The 23947-nt window shown below is 42.4% G+C and overlaps 3 protein-coding genes across 13 annotated transcripts in view; all 3 read right to left on the reverse strand.

Annotated features, from left to right (window-relative positions):
- Positions 1 to 506: 506 nt before the first annotated feature.
- Positions 507 to 7156, reverse strand: LOC129726537 (dyslexia-associated protein KIAA0319-like protein). Its single transcript, XM_055683359.1, has 7 exons — positions 6677 to 7156; positions 4604 to 6411; positions 4245 to 4544; positions 3891 to 4187; positions 3602 to 3836; positions 3355 to 3522; positions 507 to 1629 (listed from the first exon to the last, which is right to left on the reverse strand). Exons 1-7 carry the CDS (start codon positions 6912 to 6914, stop codon positions 1451 to 1453), a joined length of 3225 nt encoding a protein of 1074 aa, XP_055539334.1. The 5' UTR covers positions 6915 to 7156; the 3' UTR covers positions 507 to 1450.
- Positions 7157 to 16419: 9263 nt separating this feature from the next.
- On the reverse strand, positions 16420 to 18495 carry LOC129728483 (uncharacterized protein K02A2.6-like). Its single transcript, XM_055686929.1, has one exon. It carries the CDS (start codon positions 18493 to 18495, stop codon positions 16420 to 16422), a length of 2076 nt encoding a protein of 691 aa, XP_055542904.1.
- A 3702-nt stretch (positions 18496 to 22197) lies between these two features.
- LOC129726538 (uncharacterized) overlaps positions 22198 to 23947 on the reverse strand; it is a 54247-nt gene continuing 52497 nt past the window's right edge. For all 11 annotated transcript variants that reach the window (XM_055683366.1, XM_055683360.1, XM_055683367.1 and 8 more), the window contains one exon: positions 22198 to 23396. The gene's annotated coding sequence lies outside the window, so the exon portion shown is untranslated. The remainder of the gene's footprint in view (positions 23397 to 23947) is intronic.

Below are 23947 nucleotides of genomic sequence, written 5' to 3' on the forward strand. Positions count from 1 at the left end.
TTACTTTCTACACCCAAGACATCAAAAAATTGTTGATCAGATTCGTTAAATTTTCATAATTCATGGTCATAGATGACCATCAGGATAGAGTAACAAATCGTCTTTCTTCGCGGAGCAAGTAAGGCGGGTTGGGGGTTTCTCCGTGTAACAAAGATAAGCACAAGCGGGCTAAAAGATCGGTACGAATAACGAAATTAGGTATAATGGGCAGTAATGAAACTTTTTAGAGTTGATGCTAGAATGCTGGAATTAATTCTACGATATCGTAGAAATAACGAATAAGAAATTAGGTATAATGGGCAGTAATGAAACTTTTTAGAGTTGATGCTAGAATGCTGGAATTAATTCTACGATACCGTAGAAATAAATTTGCGATTTTCTCAATGCCTAGTGACCGAATGCACTTCTTATCTCGAATGATGAAATGATTTGTCGAAAACTGCATTGTCATCTTTTGATGATTTTCGGAACGTTTTGAAAATTTTTAGTGAACAATGCACGTTACATATTTGCTCTATATCAGTTTTATTTGTGGCGTACCAAAAAAAATATGTTATTATCCTTCAGTTTGTTAGAATTTTACTTTATTGGTAATACTAAACGTGTTTACTCTGTTTTACTTCTTTTTACTTTAAAACCGCTTCGTTTATTTAACCACACTTTAGTTAGTGGAAAAGGGCTGCGAACAAATATAAACATCGCGCGAACGTACAAAGTCAACCCGATCTGCGCGGCAAACAATATATTACAAACTATGTGATTGTTGCGTACGTAAATAGATTTGCGTTCAATAGTAGGTATCACCTAACAAACTGCTCTCGGACTAGAATATGTAGGCTTTCATTACACATAGATACATAAAATAGGGGTTCTAAATCATTGTTTGTAAAGTATTGGGATAACTGAGGTCGTTATCCTTCTTGTTTATCACATACAGTTTCAATAACATGTTCTGTAATACTAAAACACAAAACCAATACTAAAATTTACAACGTTTGTTAGTGGATGTTGAAATGCATTGCTGATTTTTACGTGATTACATGTCAAGAGTGATGGGAATGTATTTTTATGAAGTTGAACTATCAACTTCAAACTAATTATAATGCTAATAATAAGTAAGTACGTGTTTAATGTTTACTCGATGGCTTCTTTAAATCACATTATTTATCTTATTCACTGAACAAATTCATACCATTCCATACGGTAGCTTTGTTTTTTTAGTGTATCTCCCAAGTCATATAGCTAAAGGAACAAAAGCAACACAGGTTATTTGATTAGTTACGCTAAATTCAAAACTAATCAGTACAATGCCTTTCCATATCATTTCTAAAACTTTGAAAGCTACAATACCTCTTCAATTGGTACAGTCGATCCTTCACAAAAGCGCATTTGTGCCAATAGAGGCAGGTAGAGTTTGACTTACCGTGAGAAACGTGTGCGCAGTACGAATCTAGGTTTTGATCCGTCGACCAAGGCGAGTGGTGCTGTACTTAGCATGGCCATTTCGAACCTCTCCGTTCGGCAGACCGCTGGGAACACGTCCCGGGACGCCATTATGCTTCGAGCGGCTCTCGAACAAAACATCCGAATCAGTCTCGGAGTCTGACAGTGCTGTTCCGGTGCGGTTGACTGTAACGAAATTAAACGTAATAATAATCGTAAAAGTTATAATGTAATATCACAACGAACAATTACAGAGATGATGAGAAGAAATTAATTTAGATATGCAAACAATTAAAACAAATATTGATGTTTTGCACTTGGAAGTTTTATCATATATTGAACTTTTGATTTCTGTTCTGTAGGGTAAAAACACTAATAACACTGAACCAGTTTGTATTACAGGAATAAAATCGCTGTATCATGTATTCAAATGAATGCTCAATTGGCTTTAACCATAACTTTCAGAAGCCGAAACGAACATTTCAAGGTTTATACTGCCGTTCTACGCATAGTTGTCCCATGTTACTTTTGGTCGATTTTCGCTTTTTATCACCAATGAGTCTATTTTCACGTATATTTTTGAAAAACTTTTAAAAATAACATTGTTTGTTCCGAAAATCTTGAAAAACTATACCAAGTCTGTTTGTCCCATCGATGATTTTCTACACATATTTGTCCCACTAGGTTTTTTCTATTCTAATTCATCCCACTAACCACTAATTCCCACATTTATAACTTGGGAAGTGCTACTGAGCACTAAAGACTTCTCCTAACAACGTTCGGTACATTACGGGTTTCAGAAATTCGACACTGAAAATCACTTTGCTTGATTATTTAAATGCGGTACATCCATATCTTTGTTATGGATAACTAAGTCATGTTTGCTGGTTTGTAATCTGAATGCTCTTCCTTTTCGAGCATAAAAAAAGATAAACGCATGAGATTCATACTAATTGGAAGTTGTAAGAATTGTCTTTTGTGTGTAGCCAAAATGGTGAAAGCCCAACAATGCTCAAATATGATAGGAATGGGCAATCCAAAAAAAAAAAAACAATTTCCCTTTGTAATGGTAAGTTATCTGATACTTTTTCAATTAACTAAACTTTCATCTCGACTATCATCACTTGCGTTTAAAGACAACAAGATTAGCGTGATCATTTTCGTGAAAGGTTAAACAGCCTTCTATCCCCAGTACGAACTTTGTATTGGGAAACATCGAATGCACGTGGGACTGATATGCGTAGAAATTACATACTGGAAGGCAAATTTCTCGGCATTATTGTCCCAGTGGGTATTTTTATGGAAAAGAGTGTCAAATCGAAAAACCTTCAACTAGATTTATTGAAAACAGTCTATTGCAAGGCAAAACTGGTTAGAAGCCCATAATTGCATTTGTCACATTGACGCAATGCGTAAAAGTATTGTAAAACTTTAACATCGTTTTTCTCGTTTGCATGATTTGGAACATGGGACAAATATGTGTAGAACAGCAATATACATCTCATTGGCACCGTAGAAATCAGCTTTGTCACGCAGGTAAATAATTTTATGTTTATTTGACAAATATTAAATAATATCGCATCAATTACTTTATTGCTTTGGGTTCGCTAGTTTTGACTCTTTTAAAAAAAACAGGCTCTGGTTGCGACTCACCGCAAATTGCATACAGAGTTATTTTAGCTTATATCGTTAGGTACAAATATATTTATATTTTTTGATTTTTAAAGTTTTTTAAGAAAGGTGTAAACGCATAATTTGCTTTTTTGGAATTATTGACTGAAAAACTCAGTTTCGTTTCATTACTATTCCCAATAAAAAATGAACTAATGCCAAAAGTATTGAAGCTGTTTGAACAAAAACATCGACCATTGCAAAATTGGAAATTTGAAGAACCGATATTATGATACTCACATGACGGCAGCTCGTCTTCATGCGTTCCCAACAATGAATATTTTTGTGTTTTGCTTCTAACACGAGGTTTAGCAGGCCTTCGGCATAGACACGTGATGCCCCAGCAAATGCCAGATAGTATTAGAAACATTATAAAAACTCCGATAATGACGTAGAGAATCGACCAATCTGAACAAGAATAATATTAATGAAGAAAAAATATACTTGCGCAGATATACTGGATATAAAAAAAGGCCAAAATACTAACCACAATTCGCTTCTGCAACACCCCAGAAGAAGAAAATGTCGGGCATCCAGAAACTCTGGCACATGCAATCCCTAGTTTCTGCATTACAAACTCCATGTCCCGAGCAGGAGTTTTGGCAGATTGTAGTGCGAATCTCGGCTACCGAAGTACCCAAAATAGTATAATCCCGCCAAAACTTTTCCTTGAGTATTTTTTCAACCTCCAGCGCTGGCATTATTTGGGAGTTTTCTTTGCCCTGAAAGAGTGAATTATAATTTGTTGTTAATTCTATGTTAAATCAAGACGATACCTCGTTTTTCTCAACGTAAAATACGATTACAACTTGACCGGTTCTATGCTCGATTTTCAACTCGCGAATGTGCAGCTGTGCAGTGTTGTCTCCTATCAGAAGAACGAGCTTCTGTTGCAATGAGTCCAATTCCGATTGAGTCAAAACAATTGCTTCCATTGTTAGCGTCAGTTCGACCAGATTCATTACGAGTGGATCTGGATGAACGATGACACTAACGGTATCGGTGCCTGATAATCCTTGGCCATCAGTAACCGTTAGTTTGAACACGTACCTTCCAGGAACGATGTTTGTTAACTGTAAATAGTTGAAATTAATTAAAGTGTATGCATTTATTGTTGGTTAATATCTCACTATTAGCACAGGTTTGCGATCACTTTTATCTACGATAGTTCCAATAGCCAAGCTACCAGATTCACGCGTCCAGCTATAGTTGGCAATACCCAAGTCGTCGTACGAACGAGTACCATTCAGCACAATAGCATTGGTAGGTAATGTGACACTCTGATCTCCCCCAGCATTTGCTACTGGGGCTGTATTTCGTTCCTGCACTACGGTAATCTTTACACGATCACTGGCGTTATTGTTAACCTCGTCGCCAACGGTTAATTCGAATATATACTCCCCAATTGTTAACGATGTTGCATTGGCAAGCTGAAAAATAACATATTTTACACAGTTTCTAAGAGGTTTTTTATTAAAAATTATCTTACCGAGCTGTTTCCGTTTAGCATCAAAGCCGTACTAGGACCGCTTATCTGTCGCCAGTTCCAGCTTGTAATTTTCATGTCATCCTTAGAGCTGGTTCCATTCAGTATAGCCCAGTTTTGCGGTAGAACGACAGTATAATTGGACCCTGCATTGGCAACAGGTGGCATATTGGTTGGCATTTTCACAAAAACGTGCACGGTAGAAGTGCTGCTTTGGTTTTTAGCATCCGTTACTTTAAGCTCAAACGCGTATACACCTTCTTCCAAATTGGACAGTTGCAGGTAGGGTGTTCTTGTGTTCTGCATGTCTACTGCTTTTGATTGATCTGTGCTGGCTTTGGTCCACTCCCAAGCGACAATCTCGTGGTCATCCTTACTCAACGAACCATTAAGTGTCACATTATTGTTTGGCAGATATAGAATAACATTCTGTCCGGCGTTCGCTTCCGGCGGATAATCAATCTCTTTTAAAACTTCTATAGTGGCTGTAGCACTGCTGGATAACTTCTCTGAATCGATCACTGTCAGTTTGAAGGTGTACTTGCCAGGAATGGTGAGGTTTTTAAGCTGCAGGGTAGCGACGGCCGGCAATTCCGCTTGATAGCCCAACGGACCTTGCACAAGCTCCCATTGCCAGGTAACGATTTTATCATCATCCTTAGAAGCACTTCCGTCAAGGATTGCTTCTTGATTGGGCAGTTTAACAGTTTGTTCAGCAGGGGTAATGCTAACTTCAGGAGCTTTGTTAATTTTCTGTTCTGGTAAGACTGTAATGTTCGGATAGGCTTCACCATACCAGCCATTTTGACCAGTAACAGTTACTTTAAATCGATACAAACCCGCTGTGAGTTTGGATAACTTTGCTTGAGGCTTAGTTTGATCTGTGATTGTGGCATTACTATCGCCTTTAGACGGTTGCGAAATCAAAGACCATGAGTATGTGTATTTGTCTCCGCTTGTGGCCTCATCAGGAATAACGTATGCCGACAAAACGGCTTCGTTGTCTGGCAAACGAACATCTTTGGAAACTACCGATACTGTTAATTTTTTCGGTTCCTGGTTGCCTTCATCTATTTCACCTGCCTCGCTATGAATATTGTTCATGATGAGTTTCTGAGCTGTCAATGTTTGTGGTACGATTTGTTTTGATTTCATGCAAGCGTTTTTATTATTTCTCTCGAAGTGTTCCGGACACACACATAACCCTGTAACAGACTCGGTCAATCGAACGCAGAGCTCATTCTTTGGACAAGTACTGTCATTTCCAACTTCGCAAGTGACGGTTGATAAGGCCTTATCTTCTGGATATAGCTTTGTTTCGTCTATAAGCATATCATCGTACTGATCATTAAGATAATTCCCAGAGTATTTCCCAAAGTCATAATCAGCCAGCTGTTTCAGGGGTGTATTGTAAACTCCATCCACTATATCTTCACGGTTCCGTCCCAGATTGTAAATGTTTTTCAGTTTCTTCAAAATGCTGTCTCCTTCGGAAACCATGCTACTATCACCGGGTTCCGCATGTCTGCTTTCCTGCGGATTGGCGTTTTTAAGTATTTCCCACCATCCGTCGGCCATGCCATCTCCAACAGTGCCAACTGGATTTACCAATACCATTTGTAGCGGTGTCGATAAATTTTTCTTTTTCGCTGGCAGGCACAATTCATTGCTTAGGCAGCGCACATGGTAACAAGTTTTGTTAAACATGAATGCCGTATTACAACCGTCACCCTTGGCACAGCATTGATGTACACATGGTTTCAAAGAGCTGGCTCCGCTGTACTCGGTATAATTGCCAGCTTCTCGACCGCCTGCGAAATGTAAAAAAAATATAATACAGATAAGGTTTTTAAGTGTGTATCTCTTGTCGAGCTTTCGAGTTTTTCTATTGAACTTTTATATGATATACTGCGATAGAGCTCGATGAGTTATTTGTTATTGTTACAATTCTAAAACATTGTGCTAAATTTTCTTGAATACAATTACTGCGCCAATCGATAAAACAAACCACCTGCCGAGACATGTGTCGGTAAGACATCAATGCTCGCAAATGTGACTAATGGCCTTTGAACTTACCAATTGGAGCATATCCATCAAATATTTGCTTCATCATATGAGGGCATTTTATTTCCTGTGGTTGGAGTTGTTGCTGCTGTTCATCCGGCGTGCTGGGATGATCATCCGAAGCGGTTCCTTTCGCAAATGTCTTTAACTTTAGATTGGTACCATTTAGAAGTACAACAAAGGCAAATATCACCCAGAAGTCATCTTTTGTGATGCTTCTAATGCGTTTTTGTCGAAATAAAGCCATCATAATTTTGTCTAGAACTTAGTTACACAGGGTAATGGAAAATTGCGAAAACTTCGGAGTTATCGTGAATTCAATTCATTACTGTTCCAAACATCGAACATACACTATAAACACTAGGTATTCATTGCAATGAAAAGGATGCTTTAATGTAGACTTTCTACCAAAATGTAAATTTTTCTGCCGATTGATTGAGGAAAAAAGTCAGCAGAATACACGCAGAACAATTTGTGTTATCAGTAATGTCAAACTTTTGTTTTCTTCGTTTTATTTCATTGCTCGCTCTTTATCCCGCCTCAGTTCAAGTGCCTGTTTGCCCGCCTCTTCAAGGAATTGTCTGCATAGTACGTAAAATACTTCTGTTGGCTCTGTAAGCAGAGATGCCAGACTTTTTTTTGGCAAGTCTGTATAATCCATAAAAATGTCTGTATAAGTCTGTATACCGCTGCGAAAAAAAGTTACCGATACATTGATACCTAATTATTTGTCGACCTGTCAGATTGTTTTGTTTTACTGCTCGTTTTGATTGTTCTTTTTCGAGTCTATCATAGTTGGTCGATTAATCGATAACTAATTTATCTTTTAAATCTAAGTAACACATAGAAGCAAGAGTCTTTCCCGTGATAAAAATCGTCGTTCGTCGTAATGTAGCTAAACTAATACATGATGGCGGAAGTCTCGCGGCTATAAAAATAGTACCTTCAAGGTTTGGGACATTTTAAGCAATTCTTCAACGTTGTATATTGCTCCGAATAGAACAAACGGTCTTTTCACCAATATAACCTGCATGGCAATCGATCGAGACAATCAGCTGTTTGTTACTGGGGGCGAAACAGGCAGATCAGTGCCCACGGGGCCGATAAAAACCCCGATAGCCTGACTCGATTCCCGTTGTCATGATTTCACTCTCAAAAACGCAAGATTAATATGTTCTGCAAAGTGTTCAGTTCCTAGTTCACTTTTTCCAGCAACGGCTACAGTGACTTTTGGTTTTTGTGTTCGTTTTTTTGTGTATACTGGTAAAACCATTATGTAGAATATCAGATATCTGTGTAATATCTGTATTATACTAAATGTCTGTATAAAATCTGTAGGCTTATGCGTGTCTGTATCGCAACACAGAAAGTCTGTATAATACAGATTTGTCTGTATATCTGGCATCTCTGTCTGTAAGCGATGTCGGTCGGCTAGTTCTCTTAGGAACCATTCAAATATTACATAACGCGGAATCTGGCAATTTTCAATACCCACCCACCCCCATGTAACGCAATTTTACATGTTTGCCACATGCAATATAACGCTCCGCTGAATACCCCCCCACCCCCTAGAGCGTTATGTATTATTTGAATGATCCCTTACACGGTTGTGATATCGGGTTCGATTCCCGATCGAGTCGAGGATCTTTTCGAGCTGGAAATTTTCTCGACTCAGCACTGGGGCACGGTATATCGTTGTACTTATCCTACACATATAAAATATGCCAAAACAATATCGATAACGAATTCTCTCAACTAATCTAGTTGATCGAGACCGCTATTAGCCCCAAGGCTAAGCGTTCGATATTGTTGTTGTTGAAGTTGATTTTACGGCGATGCTGAATTTAAGGTTGAAGGCGAGTTGTAGCACATAAATATATAAAGCCTGTATCACACTCTTTGACCAATGGTCAAATAGTTGACCATCTGACATAATGGTCAAATTTATTTGACATCTTGATAGTTGTTTGCCACATGTAAAAATTGGAGAGTGACAAACAATTATCTTTGACCAAATTTTTATCTATCAAAAAGTGACAAATATTTGACGCTTGGTCAAAGAGTGTAATCCAGCCTTAAGACATACGTAACACTGGCGTTTTTTTTCTAACACACGTTGCCCCGTAGTACTCTGTACCCCGTCCTGTCCAACTGCTCTAAACTGCAACTAATGAACAAAGTGAATTTTCTTTTTCTCGGCTTTACCGAACGCCAAAGAAAATCTCATAAGGAACTGTCGACAGGTTCTTTACAAAATCAATGCAGCATTTTTCGAGTGGGAACGAGGGAAATGAAGGGCTGCGCAGGTACACCGCCTTCATAAACTACTCAAACAGTGGTTTTATTCAGAGCTGGAGTGCTGCAAGTACCGGGTCTCTCGTGCCTACTGTTAAACATTGGAAGGTGTCATTAGAAGAGCGGAGATTAACACGAGTGGCACGATATTCCAAAAGTCGGTTTAACTGTTTGGTTTCGCCGACGATATCAACATTGTGGCTCGGACCTTTGTGAAGATGGCGGATACGTACATTGGACTAAAGGCCGAAGCCAAACGGATTGGACTGGTCATCAATGCATCGAAGACGAAGTACATGAAAGGAAGGGGTTCACGAGAAGACCAGCAGATAAAATTCAACGGCGCATTGTGGAAATCGTGCATACTTTGGTCTCCGGAGGACGCTCCGATCGAGTAGAATTAGTCGCCGCACCAAGTTAACCATCTACAAGACGCTGATCAGACCGGTCTCTACGGGCATGAGACATGGACTATGCTTGTGAAGGATCATCGCGCCCTTGCGGTCTTCGAGCGGAAGTAGTTGCGTACCACCTTTGGTGGACTGCAGATGGAGAATGCAGTGTGGAGAAGGTGAATGAACCACGAACTGCAGGAGCTGCTTGGGGAGCCATCTATTGTCTACACTGCTTAGATTGGCAGATGAGCTGGGCATGTTGTAAAGATGTCAGACGACAGCCCGGCAAAGATGGTTCTTGAATCCAATCCGTCAGGGACGAGATGGAGAGGTGCTCAGCGGGCTAGGTGGATCGATCAGGTAGAAGACGACCTGCGGACCCTACGCAGACTGCAGAGCTGGCGAACTGCAGCCATGGACCGAGTGGAATGGAAACGACTCTTACGTACAGCAAAGGCCACACCACGGCTTGGGACTGTTTGGTAAGGTAAGTTCTGAGTGTTACGTATGCCTTAGGTATGTGGTTGTAGTGTGTGGAAGCCACATGGATGCCATCACGTGTGTTGTACCTCCGTAAATAACCAATAATACTTTCTCACGAGGTAAAGCAATATTCACTATCAAGTTGGCTTTCGTGTCGTCGCTCATCAATTGACCTTTCCTTTACTGTTTTACCATTGTTGTCTTCATTCTATCCCTATACTATCTACATGGTCGGTGATTAATAGTAAGTAGTCATTTGCGCACACTGGTTCAAGATACCACATCTCCTTTTCTTTATTAATAATCAAATTTATTCTTTTTCAAAAATTGTTTAATACAAAGTCGTTGAATCGTTCTCTGCGTGCCCTGAAAGATTCAGGTTCGATTAATACCTGAGGTTTTGATGTCGAAGGGGATGATTCTGATACATTTTGTTCTGAGTGTCCAGGTGAAGTTGAGGGTGGTTCTGTCGTCTCGATATCACCGTCTTGAACTCGTTTTAAATGAGAAGCGTTTCGTAGGTATGTTTTGCCTGATTCTTTATTTTGAACCGTAACACGAGAACCTTCTTTGTTAACTATGACGTACTCACTTAAGAGAACTCAGGGTGTGGGGATGAGACTAGGGGAGAGATGCTGGGGTAGTTACACTCGTCCAGACACCTACTGATCCCTGTCCCGACCCACTAAAACCCCTCCAGTCTCCAGCCCTGGTCTTCCCGGAACGACGGTTAAGTATTACGTCGGGGAGTGGCTTTTGTGCGTGATGCACCCTCTTTACTCTTATAACCTCCTAGCTAACTACCTGGAGACTGGTAATTAGCTACCACTGGCGTGTTGGTGGTTGACCCGCCACACACGTTGCAGCTCCAGAACAATCTGAGAGGCGGCCGCACAGACCACGTTCCAGATGTCCGGGTCGTCGCACATCCTCCGGACTAGATTGTCCGGAGTAGTGCCAGGCCCGCTCACAGCCATCATGTTGCTCCTCGCTCTTGCGAAACGGGGGCATACGAAGAAGACATGCTCAGCAGTCTCCTCCTCCTCCACGCACTCGGGACACATGGGGGACATCGCGTGTCCGAACCTGTGCAGATATTGCCTGAAACAACCATGGCTTGACAGGATTTGTGTCAGGTGGAAGTTCACTTCACCATGCCGTCTCCCGACCCAGCCGGATATCTCCGGTATGAGTCGGTGCGTCCATCTGCCCTTTGTGGAGTTGGACCATTCCCGCTGCCAGCGGAGCATCGAGAATGACCTTCTGGTACCTCGTATGCCCCTTGTGTCACGTTGGTCGAAACACTCTCTGTCCTCCTTGATGGCGATGCTGATAGGCATCATGCCGGACAAGACACAGATTGCATCGTATGACACCGTACGATACGCACTCGCAACTCTCAGGCACATGAGCCTGTAGGTACTTTCCAGTTTACCACGGTAACTGTTAGTACCTAGCGCTCTGGACCACACTGGCCCACCATACCTAAGTATGGACGAAACCACGCTGGCAAGAAGTCTTCGCTTGCTGCCATAAACCGCTGAGCTATTGGACATCATACGAGATAGTGCTGCAATAGCCGATGAGGCCCTCTTACAGGCATAGTCGACGTGACTCCCGAACGTGAGCTTGTCGTCCACCATAACCCCCAAGAGCTTCAGGGATCGCTTCGAGGTGATGGTGCAGTCTCCGACTCTGACCACCGCCTGTTGCTCCGATTTACGGTTGTTCACAACCGTGACCTCCGTGTTATGATGCGCGAGCTCCAGTTTCCTGGAGCGCATCCAGTCCTCGACCTTGCGTATACAGTGCGCGGCCGTCAACTCGACCTCCTCGATAGACTCGCCGTAAACCTCCAGCGTTATGTCGTCTGCAAAGCCGACGATCACAACCCCTACAGGGAACTTGAGTTTCAACACTCCGTCATACATGACACTCCACAACACCGGGCCCAGGATAGAACCATGCGGAACTCCTGTGGTAATTGGGACGCACTTCTGACCCTCCTCCGTGTCGTAAACAAGTACTCGATTCTGGAAATAATTTTCCAGAATCTTGTACAGCGACACCGGTACATGGATGCTCCTGAGCGCGAGCGCTATGGAGTCCCAACTGGCACTATTGAACGCATTCTTCACGTCGAGCGTGACGATTGCGCAGTAGCGTATTCCCCTTCTCTTGCGCTGGATTGCTACCTCCGCCGTCTTGATGACGGAAGAGATTGCGTCCAGCGTGGACCTGCCCTTCCGGAAGCCGAACTGGTTACTTGCCAGACCGTGTACACCCTCCGTGAACCTCACCAGTCTGTTGAGGATGATCCTCTCAAGCACCTTGCCCGCGGTGTCCAGCAGGCAGATAGGCCTATATGCCGATGGGTCCCCTGGCGGTTTCCCAGCCTTCGGCAATAAGACCAGTCTCTGCCGCTTCCACCTGTCCGGAAAGAGACAGTCATCCAGGCACCTCTGCATGACTGCCCTGAACAGCCCGGGGGCCGTTTTTATCGCCAGCCTGATCGCCAGGTTAGGAGTACCATCCGGTCCCGGTGCCTTGCTCACCTTTAGGGATTTGGCGATCACGATGAGTTCCTCATTCATAACCCTTGCCACCTCCCCTGCCTCGACACGGCTGTCGTCGCTCACGGATTGGATGCTCGGCAGGTTGGCCGACCATCTCTGGTCTATGTCTGAGATACTGGAACGTCGGACGTGAGACTCGACTGCCGGAGGCCAAGGACTTGGCTCGTGGCGTGGAAAGAGTCCCTCGATGATACGCTCCAGCATCGCTGGTGATCGCTCTGCAGGCGCCAGCGCGCCTTTAGTCTTGGCCATTACGATCCTGTAGGCGTCACCCCACGGATTTGTATTGGCACTCGCACATAGCCTATCGAAGCAGGCCCTCTTGCTGGCCTTTATCGCACTCTTTAGCATCGATCTTGCCGAACTGAATGCTGCGCGGCGCTCTGTCCTCTCTTCTTCGTTTCGCGCACGCTGCATCCTCCGTCTTGCATGGAGGCACGCACTGCGAAGGTCGGCTATCGCGTCCGTCCACCAGTAAACCGGTGGCTTTCCATTCCTAGGTTGGCGAGTCCTAGGCATGGTGGCGTCGCACGCCCGCGATAGCATAGCAACTAGTTGGTCAGCAGTCGGGCGGAGCCAACTGCCCCCCTCGCGCTCCCTTCTCATTGCCTCTTCGAATACCTCGGCATCAAAGTGCGATGTCTTCCACCCGCGAACGGTCGGAGTGTTGGCTCTACCCGTCGCTTGCCGCCTCTCGTTGTTGTCTACACTATAACAGACCGCCTGGTGGTCGCTATTAGTGTAGCCATCGTCTACCCTCCAGTTCTTGATCAGTCCTGGGCTGGAGAACGTCACGTCGATGATCGACTCCGCACCATTTCTGCTAAATGTACTTTTGTTCCCAACGTTGGCCAGATCTAGGTTGAGCTTTGCAAAAGCCCCCAACAAGATCTGGCCCCTCTGGTTCGTGAAGCGACTTCCCCACTCAACAGCCCAAGCGTTGAAGTCGCCCGCCACCACCAACGGCGTTAGGCCCGTTAGCTCCATGGATAGGAGGTCGACCATCTGGGTGAACCTTTCGGTAGACCAACGTGGCGGAGCATAGCAACTGCAGTAGAGCACTCCGTTTACCTTAGCAACTACGTACCCTTCTTCTGAGGTTGAGACAACCTCCTGAACCGGGAACTTGCTCGTCGTACATATGGCCGCCAAACTGGACTTATCCGCAACCCAGTTACCGTTTCCGGGAGGGATGTGGTAGGGATCCGATATGACGGCGATGTCCGACAACGACTCAGTGGCTGCTTGGTGTAGCAGCTGCTGAGCCGCGAAGCAATGGTTCAGGTTCAGTTGCGTCACTCTTACGCCCGTGGTTTCGCAGCCGGCTTACCGGCTGGGCACCTGGGGTCTCCCATAAAGTGTTTGGCGTCCCGTTTTCCGGAACATACCATGCACTTGGGAGACTCCACACAGTCCTTTGCTTTATGGCCTGCACCTCCACATCGCCTGCACAGCTGGCTCCTATCGGGCCCCTTGCAGGTCCAGGACTTATGTCCGCCCTCGAAGCACCGGAAGCAAATGTCTGGTTGCTGTAGTATGCCCAGAGGACATACAGACCAGCCGACCTTCAACTTAGCTTCGGTTAGCGTCCGCCGACGGTAGTCGGAAGGTAGCTATCTGGGTCCCCGCCGGACCTTTGCGGAGGCGGATTGACTCCTTAGCCACCTCCACCCCGCACTTCGCTTTTAGGGCTTGTGCAATGTCGCACCCCTCAGTGATTTCGTCCAGGTTTTTAAGCTGGAGAGTCACTTCTGAGGTGAGTGCCCGCACTTGCACCTCCTTCCCTAGGACCTTTTCAGCTACCGTTTTGTAGGTAGCCCCCTTGTTCTTGGCGTCCTTCCGGAGCTCAAGTATCATCTCGCCAGTGCGAGATCGGCGGATACTCCGCACATCCGCCCCCAGATCCTTGAGCTGGGTTTCCCCCCTCATCTTCTTCAAGACTTCTGAGTACTTCGACCCATCCGTCTTGAGTATGAGGGCATCACCCCTACTCCGCGCCTTTTTGACCTTTTTTGGTCCTCTGGCCGCTCCGCCATCATGTCGCGTCGCACCTTCCCGACGCTTCCTACCCTCTACGGTAGTCCAAGGGTTGCCCGTAGCCTCCACCTGTGCCTTTTCCGCGGTGGACCTTGAACCGGTTGGCGTGTGTTCCCGTGGGAGTAGCACGACCAATCGTTTCTTGGTGTTCCCGGGGGCCGTTTCCCCCGGGGACTGCCTCGTTCGCTTAGCGACCTGCCCCGTGGAGCAGACCGACGCGAACGAGGGGGCGTCTGTCTGCACCTCTTTAGATGCAGTCGCCCTCCCGGTCCTGGCCGCTTTCTCGGCCGCCTTCACCCGAGCTACGAGTTCTTCGTGCTCCTTTCTGGCTTCATCAATGGTGCTCCGAAGCAGGAGGAGGCTCTGCTTCAGGTCGCCAGCGATGTTTCGCCTGTTCGCCAAGAACTCGATTATGGCATCGAGTTGTTCAGACAGCACCGCCACTCTTGGCCGCGTGTCCATACACCTTTCGACGGCCTTGACTAGCAAGGGACCGTCTACCGAGATGTCTGGTGTGGACACCGACGGATTCGCCGTTTTTCCACCTCCAGACTTCGCCGCATCCGTCTCCGCCTTCTTCTGCGGAGACCGCTGAATGCGGACTAGTGTAGTACATTATTAGATAATCCATCAGATCGTCTTTCCAGTTTCGTCCCAAAGCATGGCTGATCTGAAGTCGTTTTAGTAATGAGCGGTTCTGACGTTCTACTAAACCGTTCTCCTGCGGCCACTAAGCCGTTGAACAATTTAAATGAATACCGTGTTGTTTACAGTAACTCTCAAATTTCACACTTGTAAACTGTCGGGCATTGTCTAAAGTGATAGTTACTGGAAAACCCAAACGTGTAAATATTTTATGCAATCGTGCTATTGTCTCTTCTGCTGTGATTTGTTTCATTATTTCTATTTCCTTATACCGACTGAAATAGTCAATTATCACCATGAGATTCTCGCCTGTAGGCAAAGGGACCATAAAATCTATGGCGACATCCACCCAAGGTTTTGTCGGGAGTGCTCTACGTTGCATGGGTTCAGGTTTGCTAGGGAGTGCTACCAGTCTGCAACCTTCGCAAGTTGATACAAATTTCGCAATATCACGATCCATTCCAGGCCACCAAACACGGTCCCTCAATCTCTGCTTCATGACGGATTCACCCGGGTGGCCTTCATGCGCCAACGTAAGTATTCTGCATCGTAGTATTTTTGGAACGACCAGTTTCGTTCCACGTACCCATATATCTCCTACAAAACCTAGTTCGTTCCGGAACATTTCATAAGGTTTCACTTCTGATCGGCTCCAGTTTCCGTTTCTCATACTTTCGCGTATTGCTCTCAGCTCATAGTCATTTCCAGAAGCTTTTTCCAGCTCACAGGTGTCGATTGCCATAGATTCCATTATGGTGAGTACTAAAAATTTACTATCACCATCGAAATCATTATCATTAACAGCGGAAAGCCTTGAGAAAGAATCGGCTATATTACCAGATCCCTTTCTATAGCGGATGTCGTATGTATAAGCCTGAAGCCGCAATACCCATCGTTCGATTCGTGCACACGGTCGCGAACAAGGCCCGAATATAATTTCCAGTGGTTTGTGATCGGTTTCGAGCTCAAATCGCCGTCCCAGTAAATAGATTGAGAGCCGTTCGACTGCCCAAACAATAGCTAGCGCCTCCTTCTCTGTTTGGCAGTATTGCTGTTCTGTTTGACTAAGGCTTTTACTCGCATAAGCAATTATGCGGGGGTTTGTACCATTTTGTGGTGTGTTGAACTGCAATAATACAGCTCCCAATCCCACAGGTGACGCATCTGTTACCACTCGAGTCCTTAGAGAATTATCAAAATACTGCAAGGTTTTAATATTTGAAATCATCCCTTTCAAATCAATAAATGCTTGTTCCTGTTCTGACGTCCAATTGCAAATGGTTCCAATGTGAGTCAGGTGTCTTAGTGGTGCAGTGATGGTTGCTTAATCGGGTATAAACTTTCCTACATAGGTTACGAGACCCAGAAAGCTTTTCAGTTCTTCCACTGTCTTAGGAGTTCTAAACGATTTTAACGCTGCTAATTTGTCATGTGTAGGCCGTATACCTTGCGCGGAAAGGTGATGTCCCACAAAAACAACTTCCTTGACTCTGTACACACATTTTTCGTGATTGAGTAGTACATGTTTTGATTTCAAAACTTGCATAACCTTGCTCAGGACGCGATCGTGTTCAGCTTCGTCGGGCCCAAAAATCAGGATATCGTCGATGTAGTTTACTACATTTTCACAATCCGATAGATTCTGTTCCAAGGTCATTTGGAACATTTCGGGCGCACATGATATGCCAAACATTAGTCGCTTATAACGGAAAATGCCTTTATGAGTTATAAAAGTAGTTATGTATCGACACGATTCCTGAAGCTCCAGTTGGTGGAATGCATCCTTAATGTCTAATCGACTGAATACTCTCGCTTGTTTTAGTTGTGGGAGAAAGTCATCGAAAGTGGGCATCAAGTAGGCTTCTCGTTTGATCGCTTGATTTGCGCGTCTCATATCCACGCATAATCTTAACTCCCCATTATCTTTTACAATTGTTACCAACGGTGAAACCCACAAGCTATACTCTTCCACTGGCTCAATTATATCTGCAATCAATAAGGAGTTCAATTTTTCTTCTATCTTTGCAAGTAACGCCAACGGTGGACGACGAGCGAGCTGTCTTATCGGTGTAACACTATCATCAATGGGGATATTAAGCTGTATTTCCTTTATTTTCGGGAAGGGTCGTTTTTGATTTGATTTCAATTGGCATATCTCTTCCGTCAGAATCTTCGGTAAGCCCAATGTCAGCACGCCCAATTCTTTTGCTGTCACTCGTCCCAGCAATGGCTGTGTGCCGTCTTCTAATACGTAAAATGTTGCTTCTTTCTGTACTTGCTTATCTGAATCACTAACCTCGATTGTTGATTCGAATACTTTGTTTACTTTTAGTATATTCGAAGTTTTTCCATAACCCTTGAAGTTTTGATCACAGGTAAAATGGATGTTGCACACATTGGCGCCCAGGCTTTTTAGTTTCTTCCATGTTTCAATGTCGATTATATTTTTTTCACATCCTGAATCAATCAACATTTCAACGAGTACTCCACCAATAGACACCCACAACAATTCATCTCCATCTCCAATGCTCAAAACAAAACAAAATGATTTACCTTCTTCTTTCTCATTCTCCAATGAACGTATATGCTGGTACTCCATCCGTTTCTTTGATGAGCCATCCGATTCCGGCAGTCTGCGTTTGAATGCTGTATTGCAACATTTGGCAAAGTGCCCGGTTCTATGACAAACATCGCGCGATTTGTATCTGGCTGGGCATCTGGGCTCTGTTCCACTATGTCCTCTGCGTCCGCAGCGAGAACATAACATTCCCGAATCTCTCCAAGTGTTACGAATCCTGCTCATCTCCGATGATCTGGAATGCTCTCCACGATCTATGTGTGTTATTTGTCCTGCCTGATATTTAATGGATTGATGGCTGCTTACAATTCGAGTGACATCATTTAGAGAAAGATTTTCCTTTTCCAGCAGTTTTTCACGAAGGTCCGAGGGTGCTAATTGAATGACTTTGTCGATTATACTGATTTCGTAACTCTTTTGCTTAGTGTTTCCAAAATTGCATTTGCTAGCTGCCTCCATCGACCGCAGTAAGAACTTGTCCAATGGTTCACTAAGATCGGATGGCTTCAATGACCAAAACAAATGTCTCTTATAAGCTTCGTGTTGTTTTGGTGCGAAATATTCGTTCAACTTATCTATCGCCACTTTAAAAGGATCAACACCAATTGCTTCCTCCACATCCGCTCCGGGAATACTGCTAAAAACATCTTGGACATCCGGACCAGCGCGTGCCAAGAATATGTTTTTTAGCCGTGTTTTATTTGTGACGTTATTTGCTAGTGCTAAATATTCAAATTGGCGTTTATAACGCAGCCATTCATCGCGAACTTCATCTGGTGACATAAGCTTGAATTTGAATGGTAAAATATCCCATTTGTCCATTTTTTTCACCCTCTGAAGTTTGAATTATTCTGCAAAATACATTATCCGTTGGTATTCACTTATTATACTTTCCATTATTACTTTTTTTTACCTGATTTTTTTTTCTGTGAATCCAACACTCTTTCTGGTCTCCTCGACCTGTGCGTCAACTTGTGATCGCTTCCGGGTACAGTCTTCTAGATCTAAAGATGGGACAGTAGCTATAAATACAACAAAGTCTTAGAAACAACGAAAAATTAATCTCACAATTTTTGTACTGTCACACCCTTGACCCTTTACCTTCACTGTGCTGTGCAGCAGAAGCATTCGTACAGTTTATAACTGACCTGCGCTGCCGAAAAAATGCAAACGCTTTCATACTCTGGAAATTTGCTCTGCGCAGCAGCACCAGCCTTCCGGATTAACCGGAATACCATATAGATTTGATTCGCTTCGCCAGCATGTGGTTTTATGTATATAACCTCAAAAGGTCTCTTCTGCAGTTTTTGTTCATCTGTTATTTTAGGTTTCGGGAGAAAAACACTCTTGACAGTTTCTTACCTGCTAGAAAAATCCCGTTCTCGTCGCCAGTTTGTTGTACCTCCGTAAATAACCAATAATACTTTCTCACGAGGTGTAAAGCAATATTCACTATCAAGTTGGCTTCCGTGTCGTCGCTCATCTACTGACCTTTCCTTTACTGTTTTACCTATCTCTCATTGTTGTCTTCATTCTATCCCTATACCATCTACATGGTCAGTGATTAATAGTAAGTAGTCATTTGCGCACACTGGTTCAAGATACCACAACGTGAAAGACTACGAATTTTCATTTGCACAAGACTCGGAAATATTTAATGGGTTACTTATGAAAACACTGTCTTATGTTTTTTTTAATCACCATAACATACATGAGGATATGTTTTCACATGTTAAGCGTGGTACCACATAAAAAAACAGTTTTACTCTTTAAAACAGTTTTTCGTAAGGACTTTTGTGCATAAATCTGCACTCAGACTACTAACCACCAGAAATCATTGAAGGTTAGTAATTGTTTGAATGATTTTTAGGCGACATCCATAAATTACGTAACGCTCATAAGGAGGAGGGGGGTATCCTTGAGCGTTACGATTTGTTACATAGGGGAGGGGGGGGGGTTAAGATCAGCGTTACGTAACAAAAATCTCTGGAGAGACCCTCCAAAAACTAGCATTTTCATACAAGGTCTTCTACAGCGTCACGTAATTTTTATGGGGGGTAGGCGTTTGCGTTACGTTTCGTTACATATGGAGGGTGGAGGTCCAAAAATTGGATTTTTTGCGTTACGTAATTTATGGATGTCGCCTTAAATGTTTTTGAGTACTTCCAATAACGCGTACTGTGCGGGTAAAATGGACAGCCCATAGTGATGGTATAGAAATTGTGCGAATTTCCATTTAAAATTATAGATGCTTTGTGTTTGGATTGGAAAACGCAAAATTAAATCTGGACCGATGAACAGATGGCAGCGGCTAAGCGTGCCGTTGAAGGCAGCATGTTTATAAAACAAGCTTCCAAACAAGAAATAGCTTGGGGTGTCCATTTTATCACCCCTTCCCCTACGACATGTTGGCGGACGCTATAATGCAAAGTTCGTAATAAATTACCCAGCCTTTTGACAACTCTGCTTACGTCAGTTTGAAGTCTTCATACATAATTATCAAAAGAAAAATATATCTGGCAACATTTGTGTTGCCAATTTTTCGGAAATCGCAAATTTGACGTAAGAAGAGAGGTTCGCTAGAGTGCCTGTAAATATATATAGAGTGGCGACACTGTCAAAATTGGAATAGAAAATATCTGTCAGTGTCATTCCAATTGAGCAAACAACCCATTAAACTCGTGTGGGGAAAAGAGAAAGGATGTTGAGTGTTACCAGTGTTACCAGCGTTACTTTTGACGACACGGCGCCACTCTAGTTATATTATAGGCACTCGCATATTACGAACACGCATTATAGCGACCGCCATTATGGTGCGTAAAAAGCTGCATACTATAAACCTGTCATCATACACGCTCGTAAGTAATAACTCTAAAATGAGTAACATTTGACGCATTTTCATAAAAAGTGCAACATTTCTAAAATTGAGTAACACAAATACTCAAAACTGAGTAACACTTGGCGTTTTTAAAAATGAGTCATTATTACTCAAAATTTGAGTACGACATTACTCAATTTTTGGGTACAGTTCAGTTTCATTACTGGCTAGAAATCCGCCACGACCAATAAACGACACCACATATTCATCAATAATTTAACCTTGTAATAATAGTAAACAGTTATGATGCCTTCTGAGGCGCACACAATTAAAAAACATAAGTTACAAACTGAAGCACATCATAATCACCTTTCAAAATGGACGTCGTTATATGCGACGTTACTCAGAAAGAAGTTATATGGAGGGAACCCAAAAAGTGAGTCAAAGTTACTCAAAATCAAAAAGGACTTCTACTCATTTTTTGACGTCTATGAACATCGTTCTAAACTAAGTCAGAGTTGCTCAGTTCATGAGTTATTATTTACGAGCGTGTAACACTGTCGTAAACCTTCCTTCGGTAAATGTACCCACTGCACAGGTTCAAATCGAGAGTTAGTTCAAAATTATTCAGCTGTAACTGAATGAAGCCTAATAAGCTGACAAAATGTTTGCAATTGTTATTCTAACGCAATAAGCAGTTAACGCTGATTTTTAATCGGCTGTTTGTTGTTAATGTATTGTCCAATTAGTGGTTATTATATGGTTCCTGCTGGGACGCTACTATTGTTTTTGTATTGTAAAAATTTTCCTGGTTTATCAATATTACTAAAGTTTTCATAGCCCTTTTTCGCAGTGAAATTTGAATCTTTTAACGTCTATTTTGTATGGAGGTACTTATAGAAGAGATGTTTTCCTAGACAGTCATGCTCATTCTAAACGAAAAGAAGAAGGCTCTTAATTGTGTAAATATCAGTACAAATGGATCGGAGCCAATATGTTGCACAGGTTTGCTACATTCTACATTCTACAGCTTGAACTTGGGTGGGGGGTGGCAAACGGTGGGCTGAAACTTTTGCCATTTACGGATCTAATATAATCGGCAGAAAATGACATTTGAACTTGGTTTGAACCGAAGCTTAATCTGAGGAGCCACATATGTTGCAAGGGTTGCTGTCTCCATTTCGATGTGTCTTACGAGTGTGATACTTTAGAGCTGGATGGCAGGATAGTGGCCTATTAGCATCTCTGGTCCCAGCTTGTTTTCAGTCGCATACCGGGCAGAATTTGAATACGATTCGCAAAAGATCTGTTGTTATCTACATTAAGTAAACGTTAAAAATATTTTACGTTCTAAGCATTCTAAAAGTATGAGCGAATGCAACAAATAAAATTGGATCGAATATCATTAGTGCTACATTTTCATAACAGAAGAGTTACCTTAGGTTACAAATTGTACCATACAGTACAATTACATTTTTAATACAATCATTGAACGACATCAGTTTTGTTTGAAGTCAATCTGATCTTAACAAACTTAACGACTTTTGAAATACCCTGATAATTGAAATTATTGCAATATATGAGAAATTTCAGCTTACACTTATTTGGTAAAAAGACGTATGTATTTTCTTTTAGATTCCTGTTGACTCTTCAAAATGCATTAGACATGTCATCATTCCGGTTTGAAAGAGAAAAATAGCCATCTATCTCTATGTACGATAATGGTTATAAGATGCCATTCTTTTTGTTACTTCTTTATTTTTCACAATAATTTTTATCATTAGTTAACTACAAATATTATTCTACACTACACACGTCACCGATGTGTTTCATGTCTTGTTGTTTTGAAAATAGTATTTGATAAAGTGGATTAACGCATAGTTCATCATTGTTACTCTTTTAGTTTGTCTTGGTATTGTGAACTGGCAGGACTCATGTGGAGAGTAGTTGTATCTACAAATGTACGCCGTTATCTTGTTGGTTAGTGATGAAAATACACAGAGCATTCATTAGAGCTTTTGATGGGAAAAATATGCTCTGATTTTATATTGAAGGAGTTAGAAGCACCATTCACCATTACGTTTGTTTAATTGCATTGAGAATAAATATGCGCTGAAATTACTGTAGTCAAAATTTATTTTTCTTTTGAAATTTTGCATGTGGAAATAAGAATATAAGTCAATGCAAAATGGAACCGTTTATATCTTTTATTGTGCATTTACAGTTTCAATCTTGTTCTATTTTGATGAAAGGCCAATTGCTTACAGATTACCATGAGTGGTAGATGATTAACTTGCTATGCAACAACCGAAGTTTTTGAATTATATCTTACTAATTTGACTAAAATATGTTGAAATTACGAACTTACTGTTGTGAGACATTTTTCCAATAAATTAAGACTATAAACACCGCATGTACTGAATATTTCAAGATTCTATATGAAAAATGAACAATTGGCGAACGAGTGAACAATTGGTGAACGAGTGCCTAGTCAATTATACAAGCAAGCGTCAGGCGTTTTTGCACCATACTCATTTATCCACAAATCGTGTTGTCGGTCATTCAATGCAGTCAACTGCTATCTATTCGTGAACTTGTCTTGTGACATTTTTCAAGCAGCCACACCTGCTATGTTCAGCAGAGCCTCACAGGAAGTTATCTGTGAGCCGTATATGGAGCACTTTGACTTGTTTTGGTTCGTATCCAAACGAATGAATATCCTTCGCCACCTAAAATTCTACAGCTCCCATTATTGCAATCGATGTATGGTTTGTCGAAACATTGCAACCGGTGGCTGGCAATGTCGTTCTCTTGTCAGGATAGCATATTTACATTAAACGTCCATATTTCAAACGATCTGCTCCTTACGGCTTTTTACACAATTTGTTTCATCGGTTGGATGAGTCTGAGAAAAGAATAAAAAAGGAAATAAATTTGAAATACTGTGCAACAGGTTAAGTATATACTGATGGAATTTTCAGTAGGGTTTTAGTAATGTAGAAATCCTAATATCCGAAAATTTGGCAAACATTTCAATAAAATAGAGTCCAACAAGTATTCGATTTCGATTGCTACTGAAATGTTTGGTATAATTTAATTTTTACTACCGACCAGCATTGCCAGGTCATTTTTTTAAAAATCTGGAAAAGGCAAAATAAAAATCTGGAAAAAATCTGGCGGTCATTTCGTGGGGTGAAAGGTTAATTTTTCGGATAAAAGTCTTGAGGTACGCAAAATTTGAGGTGACAAAATTGCAAAATTTCGCGCCAAAATTGAAGTGATGACCTTTTTGCGGAACAGAGGAAATAAAATCTGGATAAAATCTGGATCATCCATGAAAAATCTGGATAATTGGACATCAAAGCTGTCTACCTGGATACATGTTCAAAAATCTGGATAATCCAGCTTAATCTGGATACCTGGCAACGCTGCTACCGACACCCGATAAATTTCCAC

The sequence above is a fragment of the Wyeomyia smithii genome, chromosome 3, assembly GCF_029784165.1.
Source record: "Wyeomyia smithii strain HCP4-BCI-WySm-NY-G18 chromosome 3, ASM2978416v1, whole genome shotgun sequence".
In the NCBI taxonomy this organism is placed as follows: Eukaryota; Metazoa; Arthropoda; class Insecta; order Diptera; family Culicidae; genus Wyeomyia; species Wyeomyia smithii.